This window comes from Lepisosteus oculatus, chromosome 7 (genome assembly GCF_040954835.1).
Source record: "Lepisosteus oculatus isolate fLepOcu1 chromosome 7, fLepOcu1.hap2, whole genome shotgun sequence".
In the NCBI taxonomy this organism is placed as follows: Eukaryota; Metazoa; Chordata; class Actinopteri; order Semionotiformes; family Lepisosteidae; genus Lepisosteus; species Lepisosteus oculatus.
In genome coordinates this window covers 49033511-49055692 of record NC_090702.1, presented here as the reverse complement: position 1 = coordinate 49055692, position 22182 = coordinate 49033511, and the positions used below count along the sequence as shown (strand labels likewise).

The 22182-nt window shown below is 45.1% G+C and overlaps 1 protein-coding gene and 2 non-coding genes across 4 annotated transcripts; all 3 read right to left on the bottom strand.

Moving 5' to 3' along the window:
- Positions 1 to 8461: 8461 nt before the first annotated feature.
- slc25a3b (solute carrier family 25 member 3b) lies at positions 8462 to 19971 on the bottom strand. Of its 2 annotated transcripts, none has more exons than XM_015352118.2 (8): positions 19862 to 19971; positions 19350 to 19518; positions 17545 to 17669; positions 13801 to 13980; positions 12140 to 12321; positions 11063 to 11235; positions 9686 to 9796; positions 8462 to 8879 (listed from the first exon to the last, which is right to left on the bottom strand). In XM_015352118.2, the coding sequence occupies exons 2-8, from the start codon at positions 19492 to 19494 to the stop codon at positions 8719 to 8721; spliced, it is 1077 nt and encodes a 358-aa protein (XP_015207604.1). In that variant the 5' UTR covers positions 19495 to 19518; positions 19862 to 19971; the 3' UTR covers positions 8462 to 8718. The 2 variants fall into 2 exon arrangements, with proteins under 2 accessions (XP_015207604.1, XP_006633233.1); XM_006633170.3 differs by lacking the exon at positions 17545 to 17669 and adding an exon at positions 14685 to 14809.
- LOC138240858 (small nucleolar RNA SNORA53) lies at positions 8977 to 9227 on the bottom strand. The gene has a single exon (XR_011190140.1). It is a non-coding gene; the product is annotated as a small nucleolar RNA SNORA53 (small nucleolar RNA).
- Positions 11833 to 12082, bottom strand: LOC138240857 (small nucleolar RNA SNORA53). The gene has a single exon (XR_011190139.1). It is a non-coding gene; the product is annotated as a small nucleolar RNA SNORA53 (small nucleolar RNA).
- Positions 19972 to 22182: the final 2211 nt, after the last annotated feature.

The window sequence follows — 22182 nt, the reverse complement described above, 5'->3', positions numbered from 1 at the left end:
AGACATTTGACATACATGTTGTCTTACAAATTCCCAGTAAATCGAGAACTCCCCATTAAAAAATCTAATAAAACTTTAATTTAACAATCCCTCATTTATATGTTGTAGCAAGCAAGTCTGCATCAGACCTGCAGCTGGTGAACATCTGAAGGGATTTAGACCTGAGCAGGGCATTATGACTATGGTAATAAGGAAGGTACTGAACTGTACACTGAATTATTGATTGTTAACATTTTTGCAGATTTTATTTTCATGTCTCTAATGTGTGTTTTTCCTCTTTCCCACTGAATACAAATTCAGTAAGGAGAACGAGAAACAGCAAGGCTTTAAAAATGAGCTGCCTGCATTCCACCATTTTTGCAAATTCCAAATTGGGGCAATCAAGTTGTCTCTGTAAGGTAAACATTTTATTAATAATAATCATTAAGATGAACAGGTTTCTAAACATAAAAATGACTGTTAAAATCCACAGTGTCTCATAGCTAAACGGAATGGTGGTGCAGTGTTTGGTACTGTGTGTGTGGAGTTTGTATGTTGTCCCTGTGCTCACATGGGTTTCCTCTCGGTGTACCATTTTCCTCCCACAGATCAAAGACATACTGGAAGGCTAAATGGTTTCTGGGAAAACCTGCCCTTTTTGTGGGTTTGTGTCTGTATGTGCCCTGTGAATGACTGGCGTCCTGCCCAGGGTGTATCCAGCCTGTATCCATCTCTCACTGATTTACTGCCTATGCAACAAAGTCAGATGAGTGTATTACAATCAATCATGAATGATCAACTAATCATAATCCATAATATCAGTATCTGTAATATTGTACAGAGTACTTTTTTAAAAAATACACACGCATAAATTGGTTAGAATGGACCAGTATCAGAGTGTTAACTGAAAAGGAAAAGTAAGAGATTAATTCCACCCCAAAATCCCTTCCCCATAACTGATTCTCTAGGATGCTTCAGAATCCGGGCAAGATTTTTAATGACCTCAACACGTTCTATCAGAATTTGTAAGGAACAATGATGAACATCAGTGACTTTAACAACCTGCTCATCCGCACTTGACTTTCATGTAGCACGTGAAAGCAAACACTAAGCTCTTTCTCTGTTAATTTTGGAGTCAGAAATAATATGGAAAATTTGGAGAATCTGGACAATCTAAACAGTTTTCACCCCATTTCCAACTTACCCTTTCTTGCAAAAATTCGAGAACATGCTGCTACAATTCAGTTAAATAACCACCTCCTGGCAAATAACCTCTTTGAACATCTCCGGTCTGGTTTGCAACAACTTAAAAGCACAGAAATTGCCCTTGGCAGATTCTGGTTCTCTTTCTATCCCCATTCTTCTGGATCTCAGAGCTGCTTTCAACAATGTTAACCATGATATCTTACTTTCTCATCATGAGACTGTGTTTGAAGTTTCGGACGCTGCTCTTAAATGGTTCAAGTCTTGCCTCACTGATTACTGTCACTTTGTTTTGGCAGATTTAGCTCTGAAATTGGACTTGTCAAGTCTGGTGTTCCTCAGGGCTCGATACTCGGGCCCCCTACTTTTCAACATTTACATGTCTCCACCTAGTCGGCTTTTAAGATCGCATGAACTCAATTATCATTTCTATGCTGACAATAATCAAATCTACATCCATACCAAACCTGACACTGATGTGGCTTTCTCTATTCAATCTAATTGCACCTCTGACAAAAAACATGGATGACTTAAAATTTCCTTCATCTAAACTGTGACAAGACTGAAGTCATGCTTATCGGCACCCCCTTCAGCTTTGTATAAGAATTCTATAACCCCATCTGTGGATGGTACTGTACCTGAGCTTCAGTCTAAATTGTAAACCCTGGGGGTGATATTTGATTCAGCCTTGACATTCAACCCACATGTGCAACATATTGTAAAAACATCAATCTTTCACCTCCCAAAAAAAAAAAGAAAAAAAAAGAAAAATCACCAGACTACATCCTATGTTATCTCTAACTGTTGCTGAAAAGCTGATCAACACATTGGTTTTCTCGTGTATTAACTATTGTAGCGCTCTACTCTGGGGTTTCTAAATCCACATTGAACAAACTCCAGTGTGTCCAAAATTCGGTAGCCAGAATCCTGACCAGGTCTAGTACAAGAGATCACATCACTCCTATCCTGGAGTCCTTGCACTGGCTTCCCATCAGGTTTCGTATCAACTTCAAAAACCTCATTCTTACCTATAAGGCTCTGCATGGCTTATCTGAGCTTCTATGTTCCTACTCCCCACCTGACAACCTTTGCTCTTCTAACTCTGGTCTCCTATCTGTCCCCCAAGCCCGTCTACACTCGATGGGCGACACAGGGCCTTCTCCTGGTATACCCCAAAGTTCCGGAACTCTCTCCCCAATGATATCAGTGTAACGGACAGTTCTTTCAGGACCCTATGCAGACGACACAATCCAGAATAGTGAGGAAACACTAGGGAAAAAGTCATGCAGGAATATGGGAATGAAAACAGGGGGGCATGTCCACGCAGTGCTGGTGAGCCGGGGAGGTGCGGCTGAGGCTGGCAAACCAAAAGAAATCCAAAGGGAGAATCCAAAACGAAAGCAAAAGTCCATGGCCATGTAATCCATCCGAAAAACCAGGGATTAAATACAGGTGCCGGGTCGGGACCGGCGGGGGGGAGGAACAGGAAGCTAAAAACATGGCAGAGCCAGGTCCCGGGCTCGCACGATGCAGAGATCAGATGCAGAGCCCCGAGTGAAGTGAGCGCCTGGCTTTTAAAGGCGAACTGAAACGGGGAAGAAACAAGGAACAGGTGCGGGGAATAAGGCAAAACGAGGAAGGGCTGGAGCGCCCTTAAGAGGAGGGGTTTGCAATCGTGACAATCAGAGAGTCACCTTCTCTAAACTCCTTTAAATCCAGACTCAAAACCTTCTTCTTGTTCTTTACCTCTTTGCTCTTATCATATTCAGTACCCCCATCTACTGTCTCCTCTCGTTGTGTATTTTCATTGTATGTATTTTGTGTATACTGTTGTTGCCATACGGTAACATACTTTGAGAAGCCACCTTTAAAGGTACTTAATAAAGTTTATCTAACTCTTCCCTCATTCGCATGGAAATCATCAGAATGTGCTGCTTGAATTAAAAGTTCAGAATCTCAAAATCTTTACCGTGGTCAGCCTTAAAGCAGTTTAGCAAGCCTGATCATCTTGAACGCTCACTTTGCAATGAGAGCCAGACTGAACCGTTCTGGACTGAAATTCAAACCCATTCAGATGACAGGGATTTCACAGAGCTGGGTTCAACTGCCCTCTCTTCCGGCCTTACTGTTCGGCAACACAGATAAAAGCTGTGCCCTTGGAAATGAATTTGTTCGGTTTGACCAAGACCAGCCGAGAAACCACTCTATCCTAAAAAAACATCAATGGCTTGTCAGGAATCTAGTCAGTTGTCAGTTTCTGACAGATCTCAGAAGTCATTGAGGCGATCAATGAAGTCTTTTTTAAAATATATCCATTCACTTTTAAAAAAAGTATTATAAAGAAATAACAGTGCCTGACTTCAGGATGTAACGGTCTTCACCAAACGCGCGTTGGAGAGCCAAAAACACACAGGTGGCAAACCGGAGCGTTTATATCCACGGTAGAGGCTACCAGTCCTGACGCATGGAGAGGGAACCAGTGCTTCATAATCCGATTTTTACACCACCTTCTCTTCATGTTGATTTTTAAAAATGAAAGTGAAACCGACTTCACATCATAAATGTGTTTTTTGTCTCAAACGTCAGGTTCACAAACTTTGAATGCGTTAAACTGCATTTTACGTGCATGGGCGAAAACAAGATTAACAATAAGAATTAGCGTAATCTACCTTGCGTTCTTCGCCTAAACCTGTTCATCCTTGCTCTGGGCTACTTGTGGTCTTCGGTATTGACGTCCCCCAGGTCTGTCTTCGGGGTTCAGGTTAAGGGAAGGGATTATTATTATAACACATCCACTGGAAATGACCTACCCAGACAAGCCTGGGTCAAGCTGAACCGACTAAGAACCGGACACGGCCTTTTCCAGGCCACCCTACACAAGTGGGGTCTCACTGATGACCCAATTTGCGAATGCGGCGACGGCAAGGAGCAGACGGCCGAGCACATCCTATACTCCTGCCCTCGCTTCAGGTGCCCCGGCAACTTCACCGATTTGGATGATGCCAGCCGCGACTGGCTGAGGCACCTGACTGTGACAATATAACTATGTAACATCTGCATGTTAAGCTCATACGAATAATAGGTGAAGGGAAAAGGCGAAGTACAGTAGGAGAGTTTGTCGCAACTTCACTGACCGGGACTTAAACGTGGAGATTTTAGAATCAGGAGGACGTAGAGATCCTAAATCGGTATCAAAATGAATAATGTTACTAAATAATTATTAATAAAAACAATAAAAGATGGAAAATACTTTATTTTTAATTGATATTTTCAAGCTAGGCAACATTAAGGAATCCCCTTTTTGTTGAAAACACGAAGCTTCGTTATAAAAAATTAACTCGTCAAGGCTGTTCAACACGGGCTAGTCACCGGTGCCGCTAATGTTAACAGCAGTGCCGGATCTCCCACCTAAGGCCTACGAAATGTTCAGGGCCGACGAAGGAGGGAAACATTAGTGACTGACGAAAAACGAGCTGAAACAACACGCTTGCGACCGACTCTAGGTGCTCCAAATCGATACTCATACGGTATCCAGCGGCTTTGAAGTATCGGAGCGACGGTCGCTCGACTCGCCCCATCCATCACGTGGTTTAGCAGGAGAATAGTTTAAAGTGCATTTTTGTCAATCGACGTCATTCAGTTGGCGTTGATCCCCCCTTTTTCCACATTTCGGAGTGAAAGTGCCGAGGGCCTGCGAGCACCAAAATCCGGCCCTGGTTAACGGCGTGTTTCTGAACTGCATTTTCTAACAGTAGGTCGTGTGCCTTCTAGGGCCGGACTGCAAAGAGGCGAGCCGATTTCCAACTAGAGTAGACAACCGCTTACTTTCGACCGTACACGATATAACCGGAATAAACTTGCATTGTGATTCAGAGGACTATTATTTTATGATAACTGGCAAGTGTTATAAGCCCTCTTAGGAGTGAGAGTCATAAAAGCCGCAATAAAATGCCAAAATAGACATATAATATACGTAAAAGTCTCTGATTCATTCCAAGCGCTCATTAATCGACACACTGGGTGAGTTCGGGTACGTTTCTAATGTACTGGAATAGTTTGCAGTCATAAATAGCTAAGTATGCGTTACAAGTAGAATTTATCGACACTTTTCTATACACGCTGTTCAAATGTATTACGGAGTAGTTATGTGGAGAGAAAAAATCGCGTGATCTCATTAACAATAATTATGGCTGAACTCATCAAAATTTCATTCTAAACAAAAATGATGTTATTAAATCTTGTGCGGTCGAATACGGAATAAAACCCATAACCCTTAAGAGCTTCAAGGTACTGTTTATTCAGCATAATAAAAATTAAAACATAAATTGTTTAAACTGTTAACATCCTGGGTTGATGTAAAGTCCTGTTTAAATTGTTTCAAATTTTGGATGCCAGGTGAGTTTGGGGTTGAGATATTTCAGTATTCATTAAGGGATAGGCTAGAGTCAAGGTGAGCACAATTTATTAAGAGCCTGATAAGGGTTTTTGTTAGGTAAATAAGAAAACACCTTTTTATCACACTCAAGTGCTGGTCAGGCTGCCCGTTGTTAAACGTCGTTAGCAATAATTGAGGTAGAGCAACTGAAACTATAAGATGAAAAAAAGAAAATATTTAAAGAAAACAAGTTAAGAAAAGGATTGAAACGGTTAAAGAAGCACTAGAAATTAACAGCTAAAATGAAGCAAGAACATAGGCAAAATAGTCCAAGTTGGATTAGGACTACACACATCTAGTTAAAATATAATCTCATTTGGTGGCCTGCAGTTCTACAGAATGCCCACAGGGGGGCAGTACAACCCACAATGTTGTAATGGCGCGGAAAACCCGAGCTGTGAAAGACTGCAGCTACAGCGGGCATTTAAAAATACTTATCAGGTAATTATATTTTTACTTGCCATTAAGAAAAAGAAATGGCTGTCAACTGATTTAACAAAAATCTTACACGAATTTGAATAACAACTTTCTACAAAAAAATATTTTAATTTCGAAATGGTTTCATGGTCGTTGCATACGGAAAGTTAAAAATACAAAATGGAAAGTATCATGGTCTTCTAGACAATGTAGGAAAGCAATAATAAAGGAGAACAAATTTCTAGAACACTTAGTTAAAAGTGATGATTCATGGGATGTTGCGTTACAACTGCACAACGGACTAGCAAGATTTCATTTACAACTGTCCGGGAAACACAAGGAAGGTATTGCCGCTCTTCAGTCAGGTCAGAAAGGAACGAGCAGATATAGTACATTCCCAGGCACGTCCTACACCAACAGCCTGGAGGAACTAAACCTTTTTAGTCTTGAACAGAAAAGGGTACGAAGGACCTGGTGTAAGTGGAGACTCCGGGGAGTCTGTTACACAAAGGGTTAGGAACAAGGTACCCAGCCATGTGGTTGAAACTCTTCAGAAACAGCTGGATGAGATCCTCAGAGAGCTGCTGAAAAGAACAAGCCAGACGGGCTTCATGGCCTCCTGCCTTTCACAGCCATCGTCCTTTACGTCCTGACAGGATTCCAGAAAGTCTTCATTCTATACGTGGGAAACCTGTATAATGTGTAAAAATCATTGAAACACAGATGTGTTTCACACCCTCTCCCAGGGACGAAGGGAGTTCCATAGAATTTTATCCAGGGTCCGACTGTCTCCTCCCTTTGTGTAAATATTGATGAGATACCACTCATATGCAGCCCCTATACCCATGACAACATGGTTTCATTGACCCTCTTTACCCACTGTAATGACAGATCAGGAGTGGAGTTTTTTTAATAAAAGTTCAGCAGGCTTTTTGTGGAATTTTATTTATGCAAATAAAAATAATTCAGACTTCTCCCTTAATCATAAAATGTGGCAAAACCAATTTGGAGCTGGAGTACTGGTAGAGCTGTGATATGGCCTGGATAGTGATTTAACTTTCAAACTCATTAAATTACAAGCTGAAGCTAAGTCTAGACTTGGTTGTATCACAAAAAATGTCTTTAGAAATCTTACGAGTGCATTAGTTGTCTGTACTATATTGCACTATGGTGATGTTTACAGAAGGGCCTCCAATTCACCTTAATTCTGCCCTACAATGCATCTCTGGTGCCCCAAGTAACTCATCACTGTGATCTTTATTTTGTGATTGATTGACCCTCTCTGTGTACTAGACAGATGCTTTAATGGTTTAAATTTAAAGATCCTTAACGCCGAAAACATCTTTACATAAGAACATAAAGTTTACAGACAAGAAGAGACCTGTCTGGGTAGTTTTGTAATTAGCAGCTTACTGAGCAGAGGATATGTATCGGCCAATTCCTTGACACGCTTTATGGACCTCTGCAATGTAAATTGGACTTGTAATGAATTATTAAACTGCAATGTAGCATGAACCACCCAAAAAAAATCCACATGGATTAGTCTGTCCCAAAGTAGCATCACTGACTGATCAGCCAACAGGTGGAGTTTTTTTTAAAGATCAAATATTAGCCTCTACCACAGGAGGATTTTGACAGATACTGTTACTGAAATCAGGGTTTGTAAAATGGTTGATTTGTATAAGACGACAATGATCTGGTTCATGTTGTTAGAAGCCCAGCTCAACTGAAAATCTTGAGAAACAATGTAGGAACCCCCATTTTACATAAATCTAAACCAGATATTCGGTCTTAGTCCTAGTGGGCTGACATCTCTCTTCAAAACAAACCACCTCAAGAGCTGAGAAAATATGCCAACTGGTCCAATTAAACCAAACAAACCAATTTAGGATACATATTCAAGTTAGAACTGTACGGCATGTTACCTTTTCCTTTCTATAAGCTTATTTGCCTTATTTGAAATGTTAATGACCTAGAGTGAGTCCAAGCACCCATTTACAGAATGTTTCTGGAACAGAGTGAATACAATCAAGGTCTCAAAGCTCTAATAAATCAAATACGGGATCATTTAAAACAACCAGGAACTTGATTTATAATTTAAAAGAAAAATTGTTTAAAAAGTGAGACAAAAAACAGCAGCAACAACAGGTATTTCTCAAGCCAAATTCACTTTATATTCGTTTTTCTGAAGTTCTGAGGGGACAACAGTGTATTTCGGACTTCAAGTTGCATTCAATACAATTGTGAACTGACTGAAAGACCTGCTTTATTGCATGGTGAAGCACTCCTCAAATCTTTATAGCAGTAATTTAAACATTGCTGATGAGATCAGTTCTATTCAGGTGAATTTTAAAAACAAGAAGTGAGGGAACAGTTGAATTGCACCCAAAACTGAAAATCCTTAATTAAAAAAAAAATCAAATGTAGTAGGTGTCCAGGTTTGTCTTTTAATTATTATATCCACAAAAACTAAAGACAGGAGTTGATAAAACCAAACCACGTTCCTGGGTCTGTCCACCCCCACGCCACTGTCCCTCGGCTCATTGACCACTTTCCCCACACAATCACACACACATCTAGACCATGTCAGACCCATACGGCCACGGACTGCTTGTTGTTGTACTGTTAAATATATAAAACGGAGATCTGTGCCGCGGCAGAGCTGTCACGCTGGTGGGCAGCCTTCACTCTGCCAGGCCCAGCTTCTTCTTCAGGGACTCGGGCATCTCGGGGGGAGGGGGGCGGGGCAGCCTGAAGTAGACCTTCACCGAGTCGTAGATGAACCACTGCAGGGCCGTCAGCGTGCCGATCATGATGATACGGGCCACCAGGCCCTTCCACACGCCTGCAAAACCACGCGAGAGAAAGGCGCGTCTCAAACCGGTCGCCACATTTTGATCTCGAACAACACGGCCCGGCCGAAAAAAGGACCGAGGATCGGGCTTGTCCGCCCACCAGCCTGGCTGTACTGGCGTGCTCCGGGGGGGCGCGGGGCCGGCCGGTGTCCAGTACAGCAGGGGGCTGGTGTGCAGGTGGACTGCTCTCACACGCCTATGACTCAAGCACCCCCGACTGTGCAACCGTCAAGTTGCTGGGAGCCCCCTGGCCGGAGCTGCTGGACTCCCAGAGAGAGGAAGCAGCAGCAGCACGCGGCCCAGGACGCTCCCCAGGGGTGGATCTAAGGGAGCGTGTTGGGTCACGAATAAGGACAATTCTTCCCTTTAAGCAAATGACTAAATCAGGTCTTTAAACTACAGCTGCAGTCCTCAGCCCTTGTGCTGGAGGGCGTCACTCTTTTACAGCTTCACAGACACCTTCAAGATGATGGTGATCTGAAGCAAGTGACTGGTTTAATTATGTAACAGGACTCTTACAGCATGAAGTACATTAAACCCCCAACTGACCAGCACCAGGGGCGACTGCACACAACTTACTATACTGCAGTCAACCACAAAACCAAAAACACACAAGTGATGTTTCTGTGGGGAAGGCAAAAAAAGAGTCCATTAACTCAGAAGCTTTAACATACTTGCCAGTCACAGTAACAGAGGCTTGACCCCTTTCTCCCTGTGGGTCGGCTTTCTAAAACCTCATGAGGTCGAGCAGCAGTGGCACATTAAGAGGAGGAAGAGTTCGGAAGGAACGGGTTACCTCTCAGGCCCAGCCTCTTCAGCACCTGCAGGGCTGTGCTTCCCTTCTCCTTGTTCAGCACCGACACCACTGAGTCAGCAGGGTGAGACACGATCGCACAGAACACACCAGCTGGGGGAAGAGAAACAGGCAGGGTGAGGCATCGCACACGGAACATCCCAGCTGAAGGGAAACAGGCACCGGAAGCGATCTCACGAACGGGAAGTCAAAAACTAGTGGCCAGACACGTGACATAAAACCTACAACAAATAGCTATTCCTTCGAGTTGGGGCTACTTTCAAGTAGGTGAGATTTTACTAACAGAGAAAAGGATATCAAGTGACTGAAGAACTGCAGATCCTCCAAGGTATGAGACAACTGGCCAAATACACCTATAAGTATACCATCACACAGTGGGGACAGTGCTTTGTATTGACAGTGTTTTTAATAAAACCTAAGATGTGCTGTATCAGTTGTAAATTTAGTAAAGATGTTTTACAGAAAGAACCTTTCTCCTTTCATCATGTTTGCAATATCTAAATCGGCTTCGCCCCTAACCATGGAGAACACAATGCTTAAGACATCAAAGAAGTGAAAACTAGTTTTAAAGCCTCAACAAAGAAATCCTTACAGACTGCCATGCATGTTCACTGGCTGAAAACTGAAGAGTTGAGCAGAATGATTTCACAAGCCAAGGAAGCAGGCCTGTGGCTTGAATGATAGTTAAATTCAGCATTATCTTTCTGTATTAGCGTCATAAAGCTTGTGAAACTATAAAAGTACCTTGTCAATCTTCAGCAATACAGATTTGTCAAGCAACCACAACAAGGCACTTTTCGGAGTAACAAACCACTGATTGTCAACCTGTTTGCAACTCCCAGGTTCCAACAGCCTTTCATATTTTACAGCTAAATTCTCAACATTAACCTGCATAAACATGGTCAGGTAATAGTAACCATAAAGCCTCGCAAATCAATTATGAATGACCATGTTAAAAAAAGAACATGCAACATAATGCTCATCTTGCAGGCCACAATATACAATATAGATGAAGAAAAAGCATAATATTTACAGGAACTACCGGCAACATGAACAAAACCTGTTTGCACACAAACAAAGTTTTTACCCCCCAGTCCCAGCAGCAGCCCCTGGGACAGAAGAGTCTGGCCTGACTGGTTTTTATATGCATCAGTATGGACTCAAGCCGTCTTTGGGCAGGGAAGTTGACCAATGTAATCAAGATTAAACTTTAGGGAAAGGTTCTTTGACCGTCACCACTTGAAATGCAAAACACAAAGCCCACATATATATATGCATGCAAAAAGTGTGCACAAGGAAAGCTAATGAATCTTCCTCAACTTTTGAAAAAGGCTCTGCCAGAGGGCCCCCTTCACTCACCGATGTAACCAGCCACAAACGTGACGACCAGCTGCTCGGACTTGGAGCACTCGCTGCGTGGTTTGGGCACCACGAACTTGTACAGGGCCTCCACCGTGCGCTCAAAGCAGGCGAACTTCATCATGGTGTATGGGATCTGCCTCATCCACAGCGGCACCACCCCCTTGTAGAAGCTGCAGGAGACAAAGATCTGTGCAGCTAAGCGATCTAACAGGTAGGCACGTGAGATGCAGATGGCGAGACAGGGTGAGATAATGGGTAGCCACTCTGTCCAAGCTTGCATATCTTACGAAAGCCTGGTCACATGAAACTGTGCAAACAGAGGAGCTGCTGCATATCCCAGGACGCGATATAAACATCACACGTGTGTGACTGCCCCTTATTTATCTAGCCACAATCACTCACTCCAACTGTTCACCATTAAAGCACGGACCACTAGGTTTAAGAACAGCTTCTTTCCTACACCAGTGTGCATCATAAATAGCTAACCGTGCAAAGCCTCAGAACTCAATGTACCTCCACACTATGCACGTTTGACCACCACATTTATTACAGTGCAGAGTGTGTTAATTGTCCTTGCTGTTACCATCATGAACCACTTTGTAATGTACCGTCTACATTGTGTGGTGCTGTCTGTTGTATTGCGCATGTCCTGAGAGATCGGCGCAAATTAGAACTCCAGTGTATACATACATATGGCAATAAACTCCTGTACTTTCTGCCTTGATCGTTTTTAAGCCGCTGTGCGCAGGGTAGCTGTAGCTGGTCAATTTGTCCGCCCACCAGCCTGGCTGTACTGGCGTGCTCCGGGGGGCGCGGGGCCGGCCGGTGTCCAGTACAGCAGGGGGCTGGTGTGCAGGTGGACTGCTCTCACACGCCTATGACTCAAGCACCCCCGACTGTGCAACCGTCAAGTTGCTGGGAGCCCCCTGGCCGGAGCTGCTGGACTCCCAGAGAGAGGAAGCAGCAGCAGCACGCGGCCCAGGATGCTCCCCAGGGGTGGATCTAAGGGAGCGTGTTGGGTCACGAACAGGAGCACGTGGACAGGAGATCAGACGTCATCAGCTTCATACTCACGCCCAGAGTCCTTCCTCAGCATACATCTTGGGGACGCACTCCCTCAGGGTGTTGGCATAGCCAGGCTGGGTCTGGATACGGACCTTCACGGCCTCCATCGGAGCCAGAGCGATGTCCGCGAAGAACTCCGCGCTGGCGGACGCGGCCAGGTACAGAGACGTCCTCCACATGTACGTATTTTCCTTTACCAAGGAGAGGGAGTGTCAGCAAATGGCCTACCAGCTTTCCCGCGCGCTGCTTTTTCTGTCATGATCCTTTGTATTTAAACGGCTTAAGGCAGGAAGAGTCAAAACTGGCACCCGGATTCTGTGCTATTACAGGACTTTGATCCTTCCAACAAGTTCAGTGTGGAATTAGACCTTAATTGCTTAATTAGCGCAGGCGCTGCAAATCACGTCAAGAATAAAGGATTAGCTGCAGGAAAGTGTTGCAACGTCCCGGGGATCCATGTGCCAAGATTGACTAACTCTGGTCTAGCAAAACATTCACTGAACACTTTTCCTAAGAGGTTTTTAATTTACATGAAGATAAAGCACTATCACCATTACCTGAAAGCAAAGCGCACCCACTTGTGTGAAGTGGGTGAATTTTGGAAGTGATAATGTATGCTTAATTCTCATTTAATTACCTTCCTGTGGTTAAGTTTGCCGACAGGTTACTTGCTATTTTTTTACACCATCGGAAAGAGGAAAAAAATAAAGCCAGGCAAATATCTTGAGTTTATTTCTGCAACTTAACACACGGAGGTAAAAAAAACATCTGTCGTGTGGGGTCTCCTGAGTGGCAGAACAGGTAAGGGTGCTCACCTGAATACAGGTTGAGCGTTATGGTCCCAGATCCGAGTCTGGGTCACGTCACCAGTCAGTGTGACTGGGTTTCAGAGGAAATTGGGAAAATAAGTTACAGAAGGAACGTTGATTCAATTACACAAATCCTAAAGACCGTCGTGAGATTCTATTGCAGGCACTGAAACTTTATACATCATGGCAAGTACTTAAAAACTGTAGACCTCTCACTATTTCTCCTTAACAGTTCAAGACCTAAACAGAGATGGGCCACTTTCCTTTTAAAACCACACTTTCAGCATTAATAGGTCACAATTTCAAGGAGCAAAAAAAAACAGGCAAAATGCTTGTTGAAAAGGAGGAGGATGGGAGTAACGGGGATAAAGTGGAGGTCAGGCATATTAATAATAATAATAATAAATGCTTACACTTATATAGCGCTTTTCTGGACACTCCACTCAAAGCTCTTTACAGGTAATGGGGATCCCCTCCACCACCACCAGTGTGCAGCCCCACCTGGATGATGCGACGGCAGCCATAGTGCGCCAGAACGCTCACCACACATCAGCTATTAGTGGGGAGGAGAGCAGAGTAATGTAGCCAATTCATAGAGGGGGATTATTAGGAGGCCATGATTGGTAAGGGCCAGTGGGAAATTTGGCCAGGACGCCGGGGTTACACCCCTATATTGAGGAGTGAATTCCAGCAAGCCCAAAACACAGTTTTGTAATATGGCCTAACATAACCAGAAGAATAATAAGAACAGGGTCTGTAGTTTCCCACAGTCCCTATATTTCTCAGAGCACTTACTAACAAACCACCAAGCATGATAAACGCCCAGCATGATTATGGCTGTCCTGCCAATTGGGGACTCACCTCACCCATCAGGTTGCTGTAAAAGATTTTGAAGACCTCATAAAAGCCGAACTTGCACAGCCCTTGCATGGAGTAGCCGATGAAGGTGGGAGCCCAGCCCTTGGCCAGACCCCTCATCCCATCCTCGCGGACTGTGATGGAGAAACCTTTGAAAATGCTCTTGTACTTGTCGGGATTCACCTGCAGGAGAAACACGAGTCGAGAAATCAGGAGAGCTGCAGGAACCAGATCAGGCCCACCTGTGATGTGGTGGGTCAGAACTACATATTTAAAATAAAACCAAGCAATAAAAAAAAAATTATTTAGCACAGGTGGTATCCAAGCAGGTCCTGGAAAGACAGGGTGTCTGCGGGGTTTTCAATGCCTATTGAAAGCAGCAGTGTGCAAACTGGGAGATTGTTCAACTGGTCCAGTTCATCTCATTGCAAGCAGAGTTTGAACAAAACCCACAGACCCCAACCCTCCAAGACAAAGATTGGGCACCCCTACTTTCAACTACATAGAACCTAAAAAAACATGAAGGATTACCAGCTTCTATACAAACTGAACTATTTTTGGAGGAGCCCAACAAAGCCGACTATCCAGAAGATGGAAAATAGGAAACACAGACTAAAAGTGCAATATGCCATCACTTAACGACAATATATTCTCACTTCATGTGAAATAAGATGTCTAACGTAGACCAAGCTTAGGCAATCAAATTTTTTTTGTATTCCTTCATAACTCTTTGTTCCACGTAGAAATAAATTACAAGACTAATATGTAAATTACAGTTCCAGTTTGATCAAAGCCCTACAATGGATGGTACGGCTCCACCAAGCTTAGGCCAGTTTAAGTCCAGAAATGTACAAGAAAGGCCGGATTAGCGGCTCTTGGATACAAACCTGCAGACGGCATTTCACTAAATCCAAGGGCACAACAGCTGTGTGTGTGATTCCGCAACTCAGGATTCCTCCAAAACCACACAGTGCATAGTATTTCATAGACCCAAAATCACAGCTGACTTCATCTGTAGCAACACAAAACACACACAGGCCATGCTGTTAGTTAAAACAAACCATGCTATATCAGGCCAAGGAATGAGTGTCTCCAAACAAAAAACACCAGTTCCAAATAATTAGGGTTAGGCTTAAGGTTAAGAAATACAGCTGTGTATCTGAACACAGATCACGGATGATAGGAGGCTTTTTGGGACATCTAGCCCTTATAGTTGCAGGTAGCCAATTGATTTGAGAATCTAAACCCATCACCTGGGAACGCAGCCCGTGTACTGGTTTCAGCATAGCTGGGCTGAAATTCCATAGGGTACGTCATGTGGACTATAAATCTCTAGTCATAAATTAAAACGGACTTTTGCACATCATGAATTAAAACTGCACAGGCAGTTCGTGGGTGGTTTTCGATTACATGCATACATTCTGGACAACTGGGATAGAAATACTAAATGTCAGGCCACGTAAAGGCGCTAAGGAAAAGTGCGTGAACCAGTCACGGACAACTCGTATTAAACTCCAGGAAGTAAAACTATCCCACCCGAGACCCTCGAGCAGGGTAAAGACTCACGGCGATGGAAAGCAGCTGAAGGCTTTTAGTGAACCTAAGAAATCAAATCTTCTTACAGTTAGACAACTTTTTTTGCTGTCCTTTGGCAGCAAGTGTATAAGCAACTTTAGATCCTTTTTAAGTAATAAACAGCGTTACCCATGCTAAACTGATGATCGTATGCTACAATGTAGCTTAAAGTTTATATGGCAGTAAACAAGGACTATAAAAATATAAAACACTCCCAACTGCAAGGTTGCAATCTTTTCAGGATCAGGATTACTTGTCCTTGCCACTGCCCTAAGTGCAGTATCACTGCTCACTACTTCCTAATGACATGGCACGTGCTTCCCCAAAATCGGGACTGGCATTCGCACCTCGTGCGCCAGACTATGAGCCTCACATTATATCATTCAGCCAGACAGGTGGCAACAACCAAAAGGACTCAAAAGGATTTGCAGTAGCTTTTCGGGGCTCGTGTGGGCATTCAACATTCAAGATGAGAAACATAACTTTGTGTAAGTTCAATTTAAGCCTTTATTTAAGCTGATAAATACTACACGCTGATCAGAACAGACACGAGTATCTACAAGGGGGTGAAGCATTAGGAGGTTTATATGCTCAGGATAGGCCTGCCTCTCTGTGCTGCAGCAGATTCGCTCCTTGTTTGGATGGCACCTGGAGTAAGCACAACTAGTTTTCTTTGAAACTGAGCTGGTAAAATCCGGTGCCAAACTAATGGCTTTAACTGCTCTGCTCACTTGGCCAGACGCTTACCTGATCTGCTCTCAGCCCACGGTTTCAATAGTGCCCGACTACCAGCAACGTCAGCACAGATCTTTACACCGTCTCCAATCCATCGATTAAGACCTTGCTCCCTTAGTTCTGTCTAAACAGCTCTTAATAGGTGATCAATTAAGGAACAACAATGCATCAAACTACTATAGTGTGCATTTATAGTAGTACAGAGGCCCAAATATTTTCCAGCTACCACCAGGACGAGGAGAGTTCTGACACTCGAGAACGGGTAATATTGATACCAATTATAAATCCGCTTCAACCTTCAACCAAGCATAACGGAAATTAAAAAATATGCCACATATAGAAAACTGAAATCAGATACCCTGCGATTAAAGAGCCCAGTTGGAACATGCACCATAGTGGTCTCAAGGACCAAAGCCAGCAGCTCCTACTCTAAACCCTATGTTACTGAAAGCAGTTTGACTAAGGTCACAGCATTAATTCACAGAAATATGAAATAGCCCATCATTAAAAAGCTTCAAATTTCATTGCATGCAGATCCATATTAATGGCTTATTTTATACATAATGAAACCAGAACACGGGCGGCCGAGCGGCACATTGGTTAGCATTGCGGTCTCGCAGCACTGGGGCCCCGGAATTCGGGACCTGGGGTACTATCTGCGTGGAGTGCACGTTGGCCCTCCGTTTGCATAGGCTTCCTCTGGTTTCCTCCCACAGTCCAAAGATATCCTGGTAGGGGTTATTGGGGGAAAACGGGCCCTGGTGTGAGCATGCATGTTTCTGTGTTGGAGCCCTGTGATGTACTGGCGTCCTGTCCAGGGCGAACCCTGCCTTGTGCCCACTGCTTGCCAGCATAGGCTCCGGCCCCCCCACGACCCTGAATTAAATGAAGCGGTCAGAAAATGGATGGATGGATGGATGGATGGATGGATGGATGAAACCCAAATCGAGCTCCCAACAAGCTACCGCAGTTCACCTAACTGGGTTAAAGGTTTCTAACCAGAGCTTCAGCGATCAGAAAAGACTTTAAAATGCAGCAGAGGCCACTATCCAGCACCCCTGACAGTTGCCTTCAAGGTCACACTGGACAAGCCAGATTTGCGGTTTGCCACTCCCTACCAATTTACATAGAAAGGCCATGGTCAGAGCAAAGGACACAACAGCTGACCTCAGCCGCCGATCTCGGGGAAAGATTCTTAAGCGCTCTGGTAACAGAACCCCCAGTCCCCCACATGCAGAGACAAGTTCTCCCTTCCTCTGCTCAGAGATCTGTACTCGGCCACATCTCTGGGCCTATACTGCTTTTGAACTATTTCTGGAATGCAACACGCATGCGCTACTTTGACGGCACCCCTGGGTTTTGGTGAGTACGCAACACACAGCTCCCCTAAGTGAGGGTCAGTAGCGCCACACCACACTCGCATGCCCGGAAACAAACCTGCAGCCTGCATTTCACCAGGTCTAAAGGCACGACTGCCGTGTGCGTCGTCCCGCAGCTTAGAATCCCCCCAAAACCACAGAGGACAAAGTACCTGGACGAGCCGAACTCGCAACTGTCACCCTCTGAGGGAAGAGAACGCGAGGGAAGAGCATTAAAAGACCTGTGAGCCAGCCTTCTTTAAAAGAGGAACGCTTCAAAATCCTATGACTTTTTTTGTGTTATAGTACTCCAAAAACTAGCTCCTTTAAAGCATCAGCGAATAAAACAAATCAGAGCACGGGCTACCCTTTGAGGAATTCAAGTCTTCGCTATATACAGGCCTAGTCGACAAGTATAAATGCCAATTATCTTACTAAAGGTTTTTTTCCCTCCACAGACGGCGAAGGATTGCAAACTAACTGTTAGAAACTTTGATATTTACGCTTTCGTCTGAAACCTTTTTTGTCACAGAAACCCATGTCATTAGTTTTTCCATGAACTGTCACGGCTGTCGACTGACCCTGTATCTAACCTTTGAAGGAACAGGGAAAGGTTCATTCCATGTCGAAAGGAGAAAGACAACGTTTCAGGTGTGAGGTTCTTAACACCAGGGGAAGACTCCACAGCTAAAAGCTCGACTCTCCGCTCTCGGCACGGGATACACCTAAACCTGTCCCTTTCCTACCTACTCAGAACCAGGACCGCCATTACATCCAAGACCAACCCGACTCCAGCGCAGCACATGAAAAAGTCACACCATTAAACCCTAATAATAGCTGAGCCAATTTACGAAAGTTAAACTAATCATCCCGCCGGCTTTCTAAAATCCAATTATTCCGATGCTCAGAGCGCACACCCAAGAGCCGATGAGCACTCCAGGATCACCGAGACTTATCGGGATGACACAGCCGGCACCCGGCACAGTTTCAAAGGGGGCCCCCCGATTTCTTCTTTTAAATCACAGCGACCGACTACATCAGCTAGCCGGCAGCCAATGGGCGCTGGCTTTGCTGGGACCTGCGGCTGGCGGTCAGGGGTCACAGCCGCTCCGGAGAGACGCAGGCCTCCCTTTGCCCTTCACCACCGGCACTCCAGAGGACACGGCCGGGCTGTGGCGTTAATAAACACCGCCAGGAGGCTTTTTAAATCTCCCCTCCGCGGTCAGAGGCGCAGACGGGCCCTGGGTCGTTTGGGGGAAGGAGTCCCCCCCCCCCCCCTCAATAAACCGGAGAAGGCCTCTCCCCACCCCCCATCTCCAGCCTCCGGGGTTCACCACGCAGACTGCGGCTGCAAGATCGCCGCATCAAGCTGAAATGCGGCACCCGACGCGTATGCCGAGATGGGATATATTTTTTTAGCTAAAACGCCACAGAAGTGAAGCCAGCCGAGGGACAGCTTTTAGAAGTTAAACCGCTAATTCCTCAGCAAGTTGCCGTTTTTCCGGACGCGACCCCCCCCAGCGTTGCCGTGGAAAGACGAGCTAAGGGCACCCTCTCCTTAGTTACTCGGTATTACTAGACGCAGGGCCTGAAACAGAGCGAGAGGAGTTGTAGTCGCTGATATTTTCCCGTCGAGATAGCTGCTAGAGGAATAAATTCACTCACAAGCCCCGGGGATACGAGTCTAGACCAGCGGCAACCTTCAGCATCGCAACTGAAGGGCAACTTTCCCAGGCGCCGAGTTTTGTGGGGTTTTACCAACTACACGAATCGCCGAAAAAGCCTGAAACCGTTAACTGAATCTCTTCTTCTTCTTCATCCCACCCCCAAGTACAAATTAAATAAAAAGTGATGCACGCAGGTCCTTGATTTCTGGGGGCTTACCGCTGACCGCGGCGGCTGCCAGCCGGCGCCGGCTGTGTCCCTGCTCGGCGGGGCTGTGTCGGGGCTCCTCGGCTTTCTGCAGCGTGAAGAGCGGGGCGCAGAACGGGTTGGCCCGGGCCAGCTGTGTCAGGGTGGTCGGGTACATGATGTGGTCGGGGCGGCAGGTGAGCTGCGGGAGAAAGGCAAGTCATTCCAGTACGTGCAAAGACTGAAGCATGACTCCGAGCGGCCGGCCGGCCGGCCGGTCAGAAAACTGCTGCCTATTTCATGATCAAACTCGAGATCAACACTCTACATGAGCGGCGCTTAAAATATCCGGAGCCGGTTCTGTCATTGAAATCCCCCCGAACGTGCACTCAGCTCTGTGACACCACAGCCTCGGTGACACAACAACCTCTAAACTTACAGCATTTTCCCCTTTCCGCCATATTCTAAAGCAATTAAGCGGCAGATTCTTTGCAAACTACACGTCGTTAACCTCATTTCCCAATCAATGCAATGCCCTAACTCACTTGTTCTCTCCGTGCGTCTTAAAATGGCGCCTCCGCTCAGCTGCCGGCGGCTCAGAGAGGCCGGACGTCCTCGAGCTTGATCAATTTGTCCTTCGCTGACGTCACTTTTACGTCGAGTACACGTCTTTCTCTGTTCCATCCAACCCCAAACCACTTCGTCGACGTGGGCGGGACTCCAATGCGTTTGCGTCTGCAAGAAGCCGCGCTCTCTGACCGCCTGCTCAGAAGACAGGGGCGCGCACGTCGGGGCTTTGAAACGACTGGAATACCTACAAGAACGAGTACGCACCGGAAAGTCGGAAACGCAAGGGAAGTACTCAGAAACATTACGGCTTTTAGCAATGTGATTACGTAATAGAACCACAAATCATCTGTATTTAAAGACTGCCATATCTGGGAGATATAGTTACTTTCCCATACAATATTTGGTAATACTAAATATAATAGTGCAAAATATATAATATAATAACATCTACAAATGTAAAGTATTAATAAGTAGATGATAAAATATTTTTGCAAATGATTTATTCCAAATATGTTGTGAGTGTACAGTGTTGCTTAACAGTTATGGGTAATGATTAAACATACCATAAAAAGTTTTTTTCTTTCTCTTTTTTATTGTATTATTTAAGCTTGTTCAACAAATGTGTTTTTTGGTGTAACAAGGGTTGCTCATAATCCCTTTCTAATTGCAGTTTAGCCTGCATGAGGAATTGCATGGAGAGACAAAACTGAAGAACAGCGACAGTCTAAGAAATGTGAAGTTTTTACAGACGAAGTCCCACAGTGCACAGTGCAAGGTTCTGCTGCTGCCAGTGCGCAGAAGTTCAATTATACTTTGTGTCTTTAAGAGCAGAAGAGGGCAGCATTAGTTGATTAACCCTGGCAGGGAGAGGGCACATTCCTCCGGGGGATATTCTTAGACAGGGTGCTGGTTAGGTGGACGACTGGAACAGCCTGTGAGTTCCACAGTGGACCCCCTGTTGACGACAAATACCAGTCAACATAACGAACCCATTCGTTCAATAACATCCCAGTACACCTGCTACAGAAGGGTCTGTCGTTTTCCTGATAACTTTGTGCATCTGCTGCAGTTGGAAGTGATGCTTCCTTTCATGCTCGGTAACCTATACTAGAAATATCTCACATTGGGCAGCACAGTGGCGCAGAGTTTATTGCTGCCTCACAGCGCTGGGGCCCCAGGGTCAATTGCTTAGGGGCTGTCTGTGTGGAGTCTGTACGTTCTCCCCGTGTTCGTGTGGGTTTCCTCTGGGCGCTCCGGTTTCCCCCCACAGGCCAAAGGCATGCTGGTAGGTTAATTGGCTTCTGGGAAAACTGGCCCTGGTGTGAGTGTGTGTGTGTCTGTCCTGTGATGTAGTGGTGTCCCAGCCAGAATACATCCTATCCTGCACCTTTTGCTTGTCAGGGTAGACTCCAGCTCCCCCGTGAACAGGTTTTATATAAAGCGTTTAGAACCTGGACGAATTAAATGAGTGGCATCCTTCATATAAAACAATCCCAGGTGCCCCCGAAGCCTTACCTGCCTCACTCCTTAGCCTGTCCGGATGACATCTTAACCAGGTGAGCGCTTGATCCGTGACGGAGCTACTGGAGGACTGGAGTAAAGCGATAGACAGATGCTCCTGATGTGAGCAGCTCCCTCCTCAGAAAAGACGTCCTCACTGTCACGGGAAGCTGGGAGCACTCTCCTTGCACTGGAGAGCCACGGATCCGAGAGGAGCATAGGCTTCTCCTAATGAGGGTTTTCCAATCTCGCCAGTCCCGCACCAGTTTCCAATGGGAGCGATTTCCCTCGGCCAGTTCATATTGTGTTGTCGAGGATTGAAATCTGGGGATCCGAAAAAGAGAGTTAGCCTCTTGACGTAATCTCTGAATGGTCTGGATCTTCCAGCTGGTTTTATCCACTGGATCGTGGGGTCTCTGCCTGGCTGCGAAAGTAGTGTAAAGATCAGGATAAATGATCAGGTCCTGAGAGGACCAAGAGCCTGCTGGTATTTCCCTGTGGTGGAGCTGGGAAACCGGAGAACCGTGTAACGCTCTCCCTGATGAAAGGACTTGATTTTGAAGATGTACGGTGCTAAAAAAAAAATGCTTCACATATTTGAAACCTAAAACCTTAATCAAATTCCCAATGAAGCTAATTTTAACCTGAAGGACCAAATGACACAAAACAGAATACTCTTTCAACATTTATTTAGCTGGAAATTATGCATTATTCACGTGTGACAAAGTGTGTCAGCCTACTGTACATCTGGCAAGAGAGTTTGTTATCAAACATTGTTCATGTCCCATGACATGTG

Bases quoted from the DNA above. Each gene is read 5' to 3' on its own strand.
- slc25a3b (XM_015352118.2), bottom strand. From the start codon at position 19,494: ATGTACCCGACCACCCTGACACAGCTGGCCCGGGCCAACCCGTTCTGC. The intron at 17,670-19,349 runs GTAAGCCCCCAG...CTCTTCCCTCAG, and splicing joins GGCAGCCGCCGCGGTCAGCG to AGGGTGACAGTTGCGAGTTC. The intron at 11,236-12,139 runs GTGAGTATGAAG...TGTCTCCTGCAG, and splicing joins GCTGAGGAAGGACTCTGGGC to CTTCTACAAGGGGGTGGTGC.